We start from the raw sequence: 12,167 nt of genomic DNA, 5'->3' as shown, positions 1-12,167 counted from the left end.
CACTGGCGGTCTATTTGGTGCGCTCACTTAACGCACATCCTGTGATACAAAACCAAGTGATGATTTGCACGTCTCTCCCCTGGGCGTTTAAATTTTTTTTGGGGTTCACATCGGACGCAATGCCCTTGTGTGGAGAACGCCGCAGACCGTATATTCTATTCGGCGTCCTTCTTTGGGGCAGCAGTCTGGTTTGCCTGGGCTTGCTGGATACGCCCTCAGCGCCAACGCTTGGTATTGGGCTTTGCATTTCCACCATGGGAATGGTAATGTGCGACACGATCTCTGACGCGATGATTGTGGAGAGAAGTACGAAGGAGGATGAGGATGACCATGGGCACCTCCAAAGCCTGGTTTACACTGTGCGTTTCGGATTTGCGGTGCTTGGTTCAGTACTCGGCAGTGTAGTTTACAATGAAACCTGGACCTACAGTCTGTCTTTTGAAAAGATCATGTGTCTTACGGGATTGGCACCCTTACTTGTGCTACTGCCTTCGATAAGCTTTCTCAAGGATATGCACCGCTCACTCACTGGAATGGCTGCCGGCGGCGTAGGCATAGATGATCGCCCGTCAGTGTCGCATCAACTTCAGCAGATATGGGAAACAGTAACCCTTCGCGTCGTGTTCCAACCAATGACTTTCATATTTATATACAATCTCTTTCAAGGTAAGCGAAACTGGTGGCAGTGAGGTACTGGCTTGAAGGTTTTGGCCTTGAAGGCAAGAATAAGGTAAATGCTCAAGCCTTTGAGTCACGCATTAATCACCATGCCTGACCACTCACAGTGCCGAATGTATCCTGGAACTCTTTCCTTCAGCTGACTCTGGATTTCACGCCGGTGATGTTAGGAGCTCTATCTTTCGGAGGTCGGCTCATGACTTTCGTAGGGATACTCATTTACAAGCGGTATTTCCTTCGTTCCAGCTGGCGATCAGTGTACATCTTTTCTACGTGCCTGCTGGCAGTGCTAAGCGTTCTGCAGCTTTTACTTATATTTCACATCAACGAGTACCTTGGTATCTCCAATTTTCTGTTCTCCCTCGGCGATGACGTGATGACTGCCTTCATAAGTGGTGGGTATTTTTGGCTCTTGTCGCATTTTGGACGTTCTCTCGTCTCTACGCTTTCCTTACGCAGTGGTCTCGACCTGCTTGTACATCATGATTGAAATATTTTTGATTTGCTGCATCTTACTATCATGGCGCCTCTCAGAATCCTCTCGACTTTCCCAATACATGATAAGGTATGCAGTTCCTTCCCTTAACTATCGTGTACATGAAACTCTGCCCCGGCGGGAGCGAGGGAGCGACGTATTCTATGCTTACGACCTTTTCCAACCTGGCTCTTATTGTGGGCAATTCGCTGGGGTCCCTTTTGTCACTAATATGGGATGTGAGCAACAGCGCCTTGAGGCGAGGCGACCTTCGTGGATTGTGGCGGCTTACTGTGCTCACATCGTGTGTCTCTCCTGCGCCCCTGATGCTCTTGTTCCTTCTCCCAATGGATCGTGAGCAAGAAAATAAGATGCGTGACCGCGCTGGGGCCAATAAGTGTGCAGGTGTCTTGTTTTTAGCGACCTTTATTGGCAGTTTCGCGTGGATAATTGGACAAGGAATTTACGTGTTGACAAATCAGAATTTTAGCCGGGAATAACAGGAATTAAAACGCTACGTGCAGCCTCGGCATTTCTGATTAGAATTGCACTAAATGTCTGAAACTTTCTTAGGCAGGGAGCAAGACATGATGGGACGTGTACACTTGTATAATGGGGCTTGACGAACTCGTGTAAAAAAGACACATGTATATGAACATGGATTGAGAAGTAGCGGTCCAGGCGTCTGGAAGACAAGACAAGATTTCAGAGTGTCATCTTGGTGTGTTGGAGCCAAAACTCATCCAGCGGCATCATGAATTGAAATAATGAAGCCTACTCAGCGCTCTTTTTAGAGGGATTGATGTGCTATCGCTTCGATTTCATGTCAATTTCTCACCTTCATACTCTTTCATTCCCCCCCCATCACTTCGCTCTTGATTCACAGCGTATGCCCTTGCACTCGGTCTACATTGTAAATGCAGAGTTCATTGTTCTATATGGCAAAGTGTTTCCATCTCAGGCCATGGGGCACAACAGTGGTCGACTTCAATGGGAACGAGCTCTGTACCGAAGAACACGGCAAAATTGGCAAGAGGCCTCTTTGCCACAATTTTTCCGTGACGGTGAAGTCACTGTCGTATACCTGCGCTTTCACGACGTTGTGATGATCGTTGCTGGCACGGACGAGTGCAACGAGACGATCCGTGAGTTGCACCGCGATCGGACGGGAGATGAACTTCGCCTTCACCCATTTCAGTTTTGGCTTGTGAACCATTACATGGTCACATCGTTCCTCATCCAATTTATGTGATGACTTCTATGCGTTTTGCTTCTATTCATGCATTTTGCTTGGTGCTCACTTACATGCATCCCATCTTACGCATCTGCATACTCTATATCGTATTTGTCAAGTCACAGGACTAATTGAAACAATTTCTGATCTCTTCTCCTTCGCTTGCTGGGGGAAAAAGAAAGAGAAAGCCACCAGAGGTAGTGCCGAAATGGACTTTGTTCACAAGGAAGGGGGGGCTTATGTAAGGTTCTCCATTTATTTGGATCAACTTATCTCACACGGCATTGTAGCGACGATGAACGTCGACGTAATTGACAGATTGGCAAAGGGAAGGTCAATCCTGTAAAACTGGTAATACTTTCGAAGCGCTTGACATTTTGGTCTCACCACTTTTCTGTCGTTGTGTACATAATAACTAGCATATGACTCATTTGCTTAAGCAATCAGGGCGTTTCCATAATTTTTTTAACTCAAATACTGAGACCTCCAAAATTCCACCTCCTGACCTGAAGCCGAACACATGTTTCGTAACATACAAGATAGCTTCAGAATTTGTGTGCATTTAAGGGGTCAAGTCGGGTGCCTGATAGCGAGCAAATGCCTCGCAAAATGCTTGCGGAGGATGATTCGCGATTGTTGTCGGGACAGAAAACTGGAAATCGTAACCCTTCATGACATGGTTTTGGATAAAAATCTCCTGATCCACCTCGAGCGACTTCCCCGATACACAGCCAGGACATCTGGTTGCCAAGTGTTTGCGGTCCAATGTGGCTCCGCAGCTGGCTACCATGCCTGCTAAGCGTTGGCGACGGGCCTCTAAGGCTGCTTGACCACGTAACGTCGTAGCCTGATTGTCTTCGAGGTCCACACGCCCTAGGAAGTAATCAGTGTAGCGGCGCACAAGGGCATCCGATGCCAGAAAGTGACGATTGGCCAAGACGAAAATAACCTCTAGAGGATTGACAGGTAGCCCGTCGTTAAGTAAGGGAGAACTGGGATTGTCCCGGGCAGTGCATGGCAGACCGTACTCCCTGAGGCGTGCAAGGTTGATTCCCTGATAGCGAAGCATGAGACAATCCACATGGTAGCCAGCGTTTAAGACCGCCCGGGTGGCACCCAGCTCGTGCCGCTCTCGGGCACTGGCTTCCTCCATGGCGCAATCTAAAACGCCATTTTTCAGGAGTAGCCTGAGACCTTGGCGGTCTGTCGCCCAGACGGGGGCCTGCACGTGCAGCTCGGGCTCACAGCTGACACTTCGACCGACAAGTTTGACCTCAGGCCCCACCCGGTCTGTGAGTACACTTACCCAAGACTTGACTGCTTGAGGAGAGTCCCATCGACTCCCTCCTGAGCGCGCCCGATGCACATACCGCGGTAGGAAAGGACCCCGCACTGTCGAGTCTAGAAGAATAAAGTGAGAATAATGGCTTAGAAGAGCGTTCATGTTCAATGGTATACTTGAAATTCTTGCGCCATGTTTGATGCCGCCCCTCCAATCGTTGTCGGTGATCAAACTGCGCAGGCCGCTGGTCCCTAGACAGTCGTGTGGTCGTTCCATCACGCGAACGTGATCAGCAGAGGGAAACATTGGCATGTCGTCTCCCTTTCGACCGCTAGTGAGGTTAAATGAGTGAAAGATTGCTGATGGAACTAGAAAAAGGTAATCCACAAAGCGTTCTGATTCTTGATCAACGCCCACCCTCAAAAAGAAGTCCAGGTTCTCGTAGGATGTCGTGTCATGCGATGGATCATTATGTACGCTGTAAATAACCAGAGTTTTTTCCCCGAACGGCAAAGATTCTGATTCCCAAAGGCCTTCTTTTGAGTAGTCATTTTCCATTGTGAAAGCCGAGTCATTGTGTTGCCACCAAGCGAATAGATTTCTTGAATTGAGGACGAGCAAATCCCGTTGTGAGGGGCCTGCCTTCACCTCATCCCACTTCGACATCCAATCCCCATGTCTTAATAAAAAGCCAATGTATAGCAAGGCAAACAGAATTCCCATACATGGCAGTGCACGCTGACAGTGATTTCCGTACCAGAGCGGCGTGACTGATCCTGTCATTGTGACAGAAGTCGTCTCGGTGGTGCAGCCTCCTTCGCCACAGCTTCGGATATTTACACTAGTCCACGGCACAATGTCCTCCAGGCATATCTGCTATTAGTAATCACACTTCTGCTGTGGCATTGAGAGACAATTGCGATGGATGAGGCAGATCGAGTGCTCGCGGGACTCCCGCCTGATCACCATCACACGTGCCGCCAGCCTCCCGGCGAGCCTCCGCATAAGCATGATACCGCCCCTCGCTGCCCCCCCTGCACAGCTTTCGGCGCACATACGCTTTTCTCTCCGTGCGTCTGTAATGAGAGAACGGGAAACGCAACCATGAAAGCAGTGGGCAGCTGGATGTCGCTCATTTGATATTTTACCGTCTGGTCATCGCACTGCGGTTACGATTGCACAACAAAAGCTTGTGGGGGAATTCGGGGCTTTCCTGTGTCCTTCCCTACTAGTAATATTCTCGTTGGCTCATGCACCGGGAGGGCCCGACAGAGCGGCCCCTCGCACACGCGACATTAAATAATCCTCTCCCCCTTCCATCGCAAATTCGACAGGATATGATCGCTTGACAGTATTCAGTTAAAAAGAAGTTAAGCATGCGAACCTCCCGCCCCAGCGAGTGCGATAACTACTGAGTAACGAGACATAGCACCTTCCCGCGAATGCATTATTCGACTATGCGGCCGATCTTCTTGTGGATGAAAAAAATATACGCTAGGCCTTTGACTAAGCCATTGACACCAATCAGAAGCGCTACTTTTGAGTGTTCTGTCCGCTTTTCTACCTGCTCCATGACCCCCGAAACTCGTCAACTCGCCGAGGGTGTCCTTCGAGGAAATCGGTTAGCTTTAAGTAGAGCGATTACTTTGATAGAGTCCACGAAGGAGAGTCATCGACTCGATGCTGAGGCATTGTTGGACCACGTTGTTTACGAGCGGAGCCGTCGAGTCCGAGAAAAGGGACGACTCAAACCGGGGAATTCCACGAGCAACGCAGCCTGTGTCGCTGATGAGGGTAGAATCGGCACGTCTGAAAATGTTCGACCCTTGCGAGTCGGAATTGCTGGGCCGCCAGGTGCTGGGAAATCGACTTTTATAGAGGCCCTAGGCAAATACCTGACGGATAGTAAGAAATTGGTACGTGCTGGTTACAGCGAACTAGAAGAGACCACGCGTCTGCTGTCCTACCACTTAGTGGTTGTGAGTTTGTGACCTGACGGCTCTTTGTCTGATGCTCTCGCAACCATTTACAGCGTGTCGCTGTCATCGCAGTGGATCCGTCATCAAGCCGCAGCGGGGGTTCCATTCTGGGAGATAAAACTCGTATGTACGAGTTGGCGAAAGACCCGAAGGCATTTGTGCGTGCTTGCCCAACCAGTGGGGTTCTGGGTGGCGTGGCGCGCTACACGAATGATGTAGTCCTGCTTTGTCAAGCCGCATCTTTTGACATAGTTTTCATTGAGAGCGTGGGGCTCGGCCAATCCGAAACTATAATCGACCAGGCATCGGACATGCTTCTTCTCCTTGTTCCTCCTGCGGGCGGGGACGAATTGCAGGGCGTGAAGAAGGGAATCATGGAGGTTGCGGACGTCATAGTCGTTAACAAAGCGGACGGCCATCTTCTCACGGCTGCTCAGCACACAGCTGCAGCGTATCAGCACGCTCTTTGCTTTCAACGGCGCAAATGGGACGCTTGGATGCCGAGTGTGACCCTCTGCTCGGCTTTGGAGCGTCATCGCATCGCAGACGTATGGGAGCAGGTGTGTTCATGTAGTGACGTTTTCAGGCGGTCCGGATATCTCCGCTTAAAGCGACAGAATCAGGATAAATATTGGGTCTGGAATAGTTTAGAGGACATTCTCGTGCGACGAGCGAGAACATCCTCGAAAATAAAAGCCGGTGTGGAGCGGATGGAAAAAGAATTGGGGAAAGGGACCCTGACCCCCCGATCCGCAGCCGAGATCCTTCTCGCGGATTTCTTCGAAGAGCAGAAGTCTCCGACGAAAAGTATGGCGCCGTTCCAACAGTCAACATCATGCTTTCGTCCATCTTCTTCTGATTAATATCTTACGTCCCATATTCAAGTACGATTTGCGCCGCTAAACTCACGCAAAAAATTCAAGTAATGATTGTCATCTATTTTGCGGCCGTGACTAACTTCAGCTCTTGTCGCCCCAGATCTGGTGTTTCTAGAACACCGAGAAAACTGGATTTACTCATCAAACTCTCTGAGCTCCTTCGATCCGATCCACTGAAAAACACCACTCTTCTTTGCTCCACTTCTTCCTTACAGAAGATCATCATCGCTGTAGCAGGCGAAGGGCGGGTCACCTGGCAGCATGCCCGTGTCTCGGTATGTGCCGGCGTAGCGCTCATTTGCGCCCCTTTCGTCATGAAACCAATTCGTTTCTTCAATGCTCTGCAGCACATCTTCTCCCTCCACTGCGTCTTCACGCAGTCCTGAAGTAAATTCAACCGTGGCTAAACTACCATCTTTGCTACAACGAATCGCCCGTGATCTCTTGTCATTGTCTTTTACCCCCGGACTCCCAGCTCCCCCCTGCTGCGTATTAATGTCGTCTTCCTTGCCATTGCTGGCATGAGTGGGAGCCAAGCCTTTCTGTTCGCTGGTTTGTTCTGAGAAGGGACTTGGCGTCTCGCCAAAGGGAGCCCGTTCCGGAGAACTCCCTCCTATGAGTACGTCGGATACCACGGCTGAAGGCGATGCTGCAGATGAAGATGGCATAGATGGAACAATAATTGTGCCATGCGGATCAAAGTCGTGCAGGCGCCGCCGCCATGCACGCACCAGGCCATTGAAACGCTTGGTACTGATTCGGGCATGAATGTCCGGTGTTCTTGGATCTGTACGTCGTCGGAGTTCCTTTGGAATTATCTCCTTATAACGGTCGTATCCCAAGGTATTCTTGCCATAGTCGATCTGTTTCTGTCGCTGCCGCAATCGATGAGGGTCAGTCTCCGCCTCGCCTTGTCCTGACACTCCCGCCTGTGGTGTTATGGTATTTCTTCGGTCTCTCAAGGCTGTACTGTTGACCTCAGGGGTTGTCCCTATTAAGCAACTGGGTAGGCGTGGCTTTGTCTTCGTTGAACGGCAATCATCAGCCTCATAACGAAATCTCTTGCTCGTGGGGCGCTTTAATAAAGACGAGAAAAAAGGGTTAGAGAAAATAAAGCAAGGTAACGTGTCCGAGGAGCAGTCTTCCTGTCCTTTCCGTACCTGCCGAAAGCTGTCCATTTCTTTGCGATAATAGTGCACTTTCCCTAGCCTTTTGTAGGTGTGGGGAGTGATGTGACTGCTTCGACCAGTACGTTTGTCAAACATGGCTCCTTCACTCCTGATCCTTTCCCGCCCCTCTCTTCTTCCAACAAGAAGCTCCGAACCTTTGTCCGCTTTCCTAGTCGAGGTGCATGAAGGGCTTCGTAAGCCAAATCAAGACATTGATGCATTGATACGCTTTACTGAAGTTTGTGCGTTGAAACGCCGTTCTCCTAGAAGGTTTCCTCACTGAAGTACGTGCCAGAAGCGCGCGGAACACTCGCTGCTGGAAGGCGGGAGCTGATCAAGAGGTTTGTCGGGCGTCTACAAGTTGTCAGCAAGCTGGTTACAAACTTTGAGGCGTGGATTATCTTCTAACCGTGCGTTGATAGAATGGTCGGACGAGCACGCTGCGCTCTTTTGATGCTATATTATCCTTCGTCACTCATTGAAATCGCGCTACACAAGGACCAAATAACATCAGGGATGGTAGATTTCTCGCCGTTGTAAGGATTAGAGGAAGCGGTCTCTAGATTTCGCGACACGTATGGAGCGACAACGAGATATTCTGGAGTGTCAATACAATCAGGAAAAATTTCGAGAGAGGGGTCAACAGGCAGACCAACAATCGGCTTTGGTGGATGCGACGCAGAGCATTGATGTTGTACCCTCCTACGTAGGAGGCCGCCAACCCCTTCCTGAAGAACTTCAGCTCATGGCTGAATTTCAACGCGTCTTAGATAGCGCAAATGTCATACTACCTCGCAGGTAAGTGGAGGTATTCCTACCTCTAGTTGACCACATCTCACTTGTGCGAAGGTGATCGGCAGAGCGTCTGGATCTCACTGTTGAGAAGTGAATCAACCAGCCCGTGCATCGTATATGAGCAGCTCAATTTTCAAAATAGAATTGAAGCTTTGTGAGGATTTGAATTAGTACTTGTCCCTCTCATTGTATGTATTATACGAATTTGACTCAATACCAAAAAAAATCTATGAGGAAATCCATTTCTCTAAAAGTCAAACATCCGTATCGAAAGGAGTTCTTATCATCAATCGTTCTATTATCACAACTGAACAGTTTTTGGGAAGCTAACTACCACGAGTCCCGATGCTCCCTCTTCTGGCGCTTTTTAGTTGCAAACGACGGACACGTGATACGTGCCAAAAACCAACTCGCGCGAGATGTTGCCTGGAGGGATGAAATCAGGTTGAAAGACTTGCAGAACATGGCGCGAAAAGATGTAGTGGGGATTGAAGACGCATTTTTTATACGTCATTATCCTTGCCTCTGTCTGGGGTTTGAGGATGGGAGTGAAAATTATTCGCCAGTCGTCTACAGACGCTTGACGCACTTAAACACAAAAGTGCTTGCGGAGAAGGGGGTGACAGTCGAGAAAATGATAAAGCATGAGCTATGGCAATATGAAAAAGACTGTCGCCTTTTATTCGAACATCCAGAAAGCTTTCCTCCTCGGCAACTGAAGGTGCGTATATTTTGAATGGATAGGTAGAGTCAAGAATTTTGTTAAACTTTTTAGCCAACTCATTTGGAATGTCGGAACTATCTCGTACATCTGCGAATGTTGGCCACTTTTTGTAGACATAATATGCCAGTTGCCACTATCGCAAGCGTTCTTACATCACATTTTTGCTGACGTGCACTGAAAAAGATCGTACTCGGTCCTTTCTCACACCTTTTTGTCACATGCATACAAGGTCATTATCGACATTTCAGGAATGACGTGGGCACAATGTACAAAAGATCTGATAAGCATCCTTTCCGGATTTTCTTCCTTTAGTAAAGTGCATCATCCCGAACGCCTGCAAAAGTTGTACATTATTGGTGCTCCAAAACCATTCTCTTTTGTATGGAATACCATCGTCTCTCGTATTATCCCCGAGAGGACCGGAAATAAGATTATGATTTTGCATTCCATTCAAGGCAATACATGGCTCGAAAAGTGGATGAAAATGTGTCCGTCTTTGGAGTAACTATTTTTTTTTTCGCACGAGTAATGCAATTTGTTCTACCGTGGGCGGCCGTAAATGGAACATTTCATTCTGTAAGCGCTAACGCCAGTACGAGGGAAGTAATCTTTGAGTGACATGCCATACCCAAAACGTTGTGCAGGTTTTGATTTAGGCGTACTCAAATCAGAAAAATCAACAACTCTAAAACTCACCTCGACATCACCAGAGCTCACGAGAACTTTTGGGCCGATATCTGAATGCTGATGTCGATATACCTGGTAGATCGTGATGAATGGGATCATTAATTTTGATAGAAATGTCTTCTGTTGCGCAAAAGCAAGCGCACACATGTATGTTCTCTCAATTGAAGCCAGATACGGTCAACCCAGGATAGTAGAGGAATGGGCCGATGCTTGGACGCGCTTACGACGATGCCTGTTTGTCGATCTGGCTTTGGGCTTCTCCAGCACTCCAAAGAAATTTGCCTTTTGCATAGGCTTACATCCTAGCAGACCTCTGACCTCCCCTCATCTTAAGACAGCGGGCAGGCGCGTTTGAGGGGGGTGAGCCGCCGACCGGCGTGACGCCACTTGCCCATACGCCGCTCTTAGAGCAAGCGACGAATACGAAAATAGCAATTTTTTTATTTTGAAGCGACAAAACTCAATGCATCCGCTGGGCTGTATCAATTGTCCACTTGTATCTTTCGGTTTCGTCATAGCCAAGTATGAAGAAAGAAGAAGAAGATGGAGCGCATGTAGCAGGGTAGCAGGGAAGTGCGATGTGACACGTACCTGATATCAGAAGTACGCCTTCCAAGTAATATCGAAAATCGAGGTTAAATTGTAACTAGCTGTAATTTGTCCCAGCAAGTTCTTCTACTATCAGTATCGAGTCGTTGGGCGTGGGGCAATTAGGACTGAATTTGGCCATGTCCTTATCTCTTTTGTCACAAACATGCAGGCCATGCGTTCACACAAGTTCACGGGTAAACACAGCTTTCGCTTGAGTGTATGGAATCCAATATCACAGGGACGGGAGGATGACTCCATAGATACGCTTATGAGACGCCTGTACGTAATGCCGAAGCAATCCAGCAGGCTGGTATATGTAAGTTGAGATGTATTCCTATCCTACGAACACGGGGTTTCCGCTGCTACTGATACCTTTTTTTTTTAATCTGAATGACAGGCTGGTAATTATTTTGCAGATGATGAAGATGAACAAGACGACGAGGATGAAGCTAGCATTCTTGCGAGTAATTCTCGAAGCGTGTATGCCCGCAATATGGCAAATGCTGGTAACGGTGAAACAATATATGAAAATATAACAAGCATGTCTTCCCGAAGTCGAGATCCACTTTGGAGACGGGACAGCAACTTGTTGGAAAAAGACAGCATTATGCCTGGTACTGGAACCATTTTTTTGGACGAGGACAGCCAAGAATTCGTGGGGAGGAAGGACAGTAATGATGGCGACGACGAGGACGACAGCTTTGAGCCGAAAATTTCCCCCGCACACCGTGTACATATACAGAATATGGCATTTTTAAATTGTATACAACGTACAAGGGCCACTGTTGGTCATTTTATACCTGTTGCACGTTCGGAAGCGGGGTCCTTGCCGCGCTCTGAGAAAACATCCTTAGCTACGCAGGACGAGTCCCTCCTTTCCTCAGATTTTGATGCGACACTGTATATTATGAGAAGATTCTCCACTGAATCCTTTGAATCAGAGAAATTTCATGGTTTCGTAGAGAGGGAGCTGAGAGAGAAGGACATGTCGAAAGTGTGTGTGATTACGGAGCTGGCTACTCGGGTGGAGGCTAATTATCAGGTGCTTATCCAGGGTATGAAGAATGTGCACGAGATCGGTTTGTACCTCAAATCAACCAGCATGCAGACTTGGGAATGTCGCCGCCGCCTGAACTTAATGGATTGCTCTATACGAAAACCTTTCTTGGCCATCCTACAAAAGAGCATACGTCGGGAGAATTTGAAAAGGATTCAACACGTTCTTAAAAGAACACGCACTGTGCTTATATTGCAAAGTGAAACAAAGACAGCGCTGAAGAGTGAGCTGTACCAGCGAGCTGTAGCCGCTGCCACAAATGCAAAACTTGCTCTTGACAGCGATGTGCTGAAAGGAGTGACCATGCTGGGCACAAGCACCCAAGCCTTAAACAAGCTGCTGCCGGAAGTGCGCCTCGCTGTCGACAGGAGGCTACGCCACCTATGTAGCATCAGAAGTGATAGCAGTGCTGCCATATTTTCAACAGAGTACGCATGGATATTGCGAGCGTATAACAGACTGGACGCTCACGGAATTCGACTACCAAGCAAACCACGGAGCACTTCAAACCCGTCACCCTCTGATGGAGCTAGTGCGGCTTCTCAAGACTCGTTAAATGATGATATAGTCCCTGTCGCACCTGCTGTAGACAAGGGAGGAATCACGGGTCTCAGCGAA

General features: G+C 48.5%; 1 protein-coding gene across 1 annotated transcript; it reads right to left on the bottom strand.

The window, feature by feature from the left end:
* Window positions 1–2,506: 2,506 nt before the first annotated feature.
* On the bottom strand, window positions 2,507–4,566 carry NGA_2007420 (uncharacterized protein). Its single transcript, XM_005856242.1, has one exon. The coding sequence runs from the start codon at window positions 4,450–4,452 to the stop codon at window positions 2,950–2,952; it is 1,503 nt and encodes a 500-aa protein (XP_005856304.1). The 5' UTR covers window positions 4,453–4,566; the 3' UTR covers window positions 2,507–2,949.
* Window positions 4,567–12,167: the final 7,601 nt, after the last annotated feature.

The sequence above is a fragment of the Nannochloropsis gaditana genome, assembly GCF_000240725.1.
Source record: "Nannochloropsis gaditana CCMP526 unplaced genomic scaffold scaffold017, whole genome shotgun sequence".
NCBI classification, from domain to species: Eukaryota; class Eustigmatophyceae; order Eustigmatales; family Monodopsidaceae; genus Microchloropsis; species Microchloropsis gaditana.
This window is presented reverse-complemented; position numbering and strand designations above follow the sequence as displayed.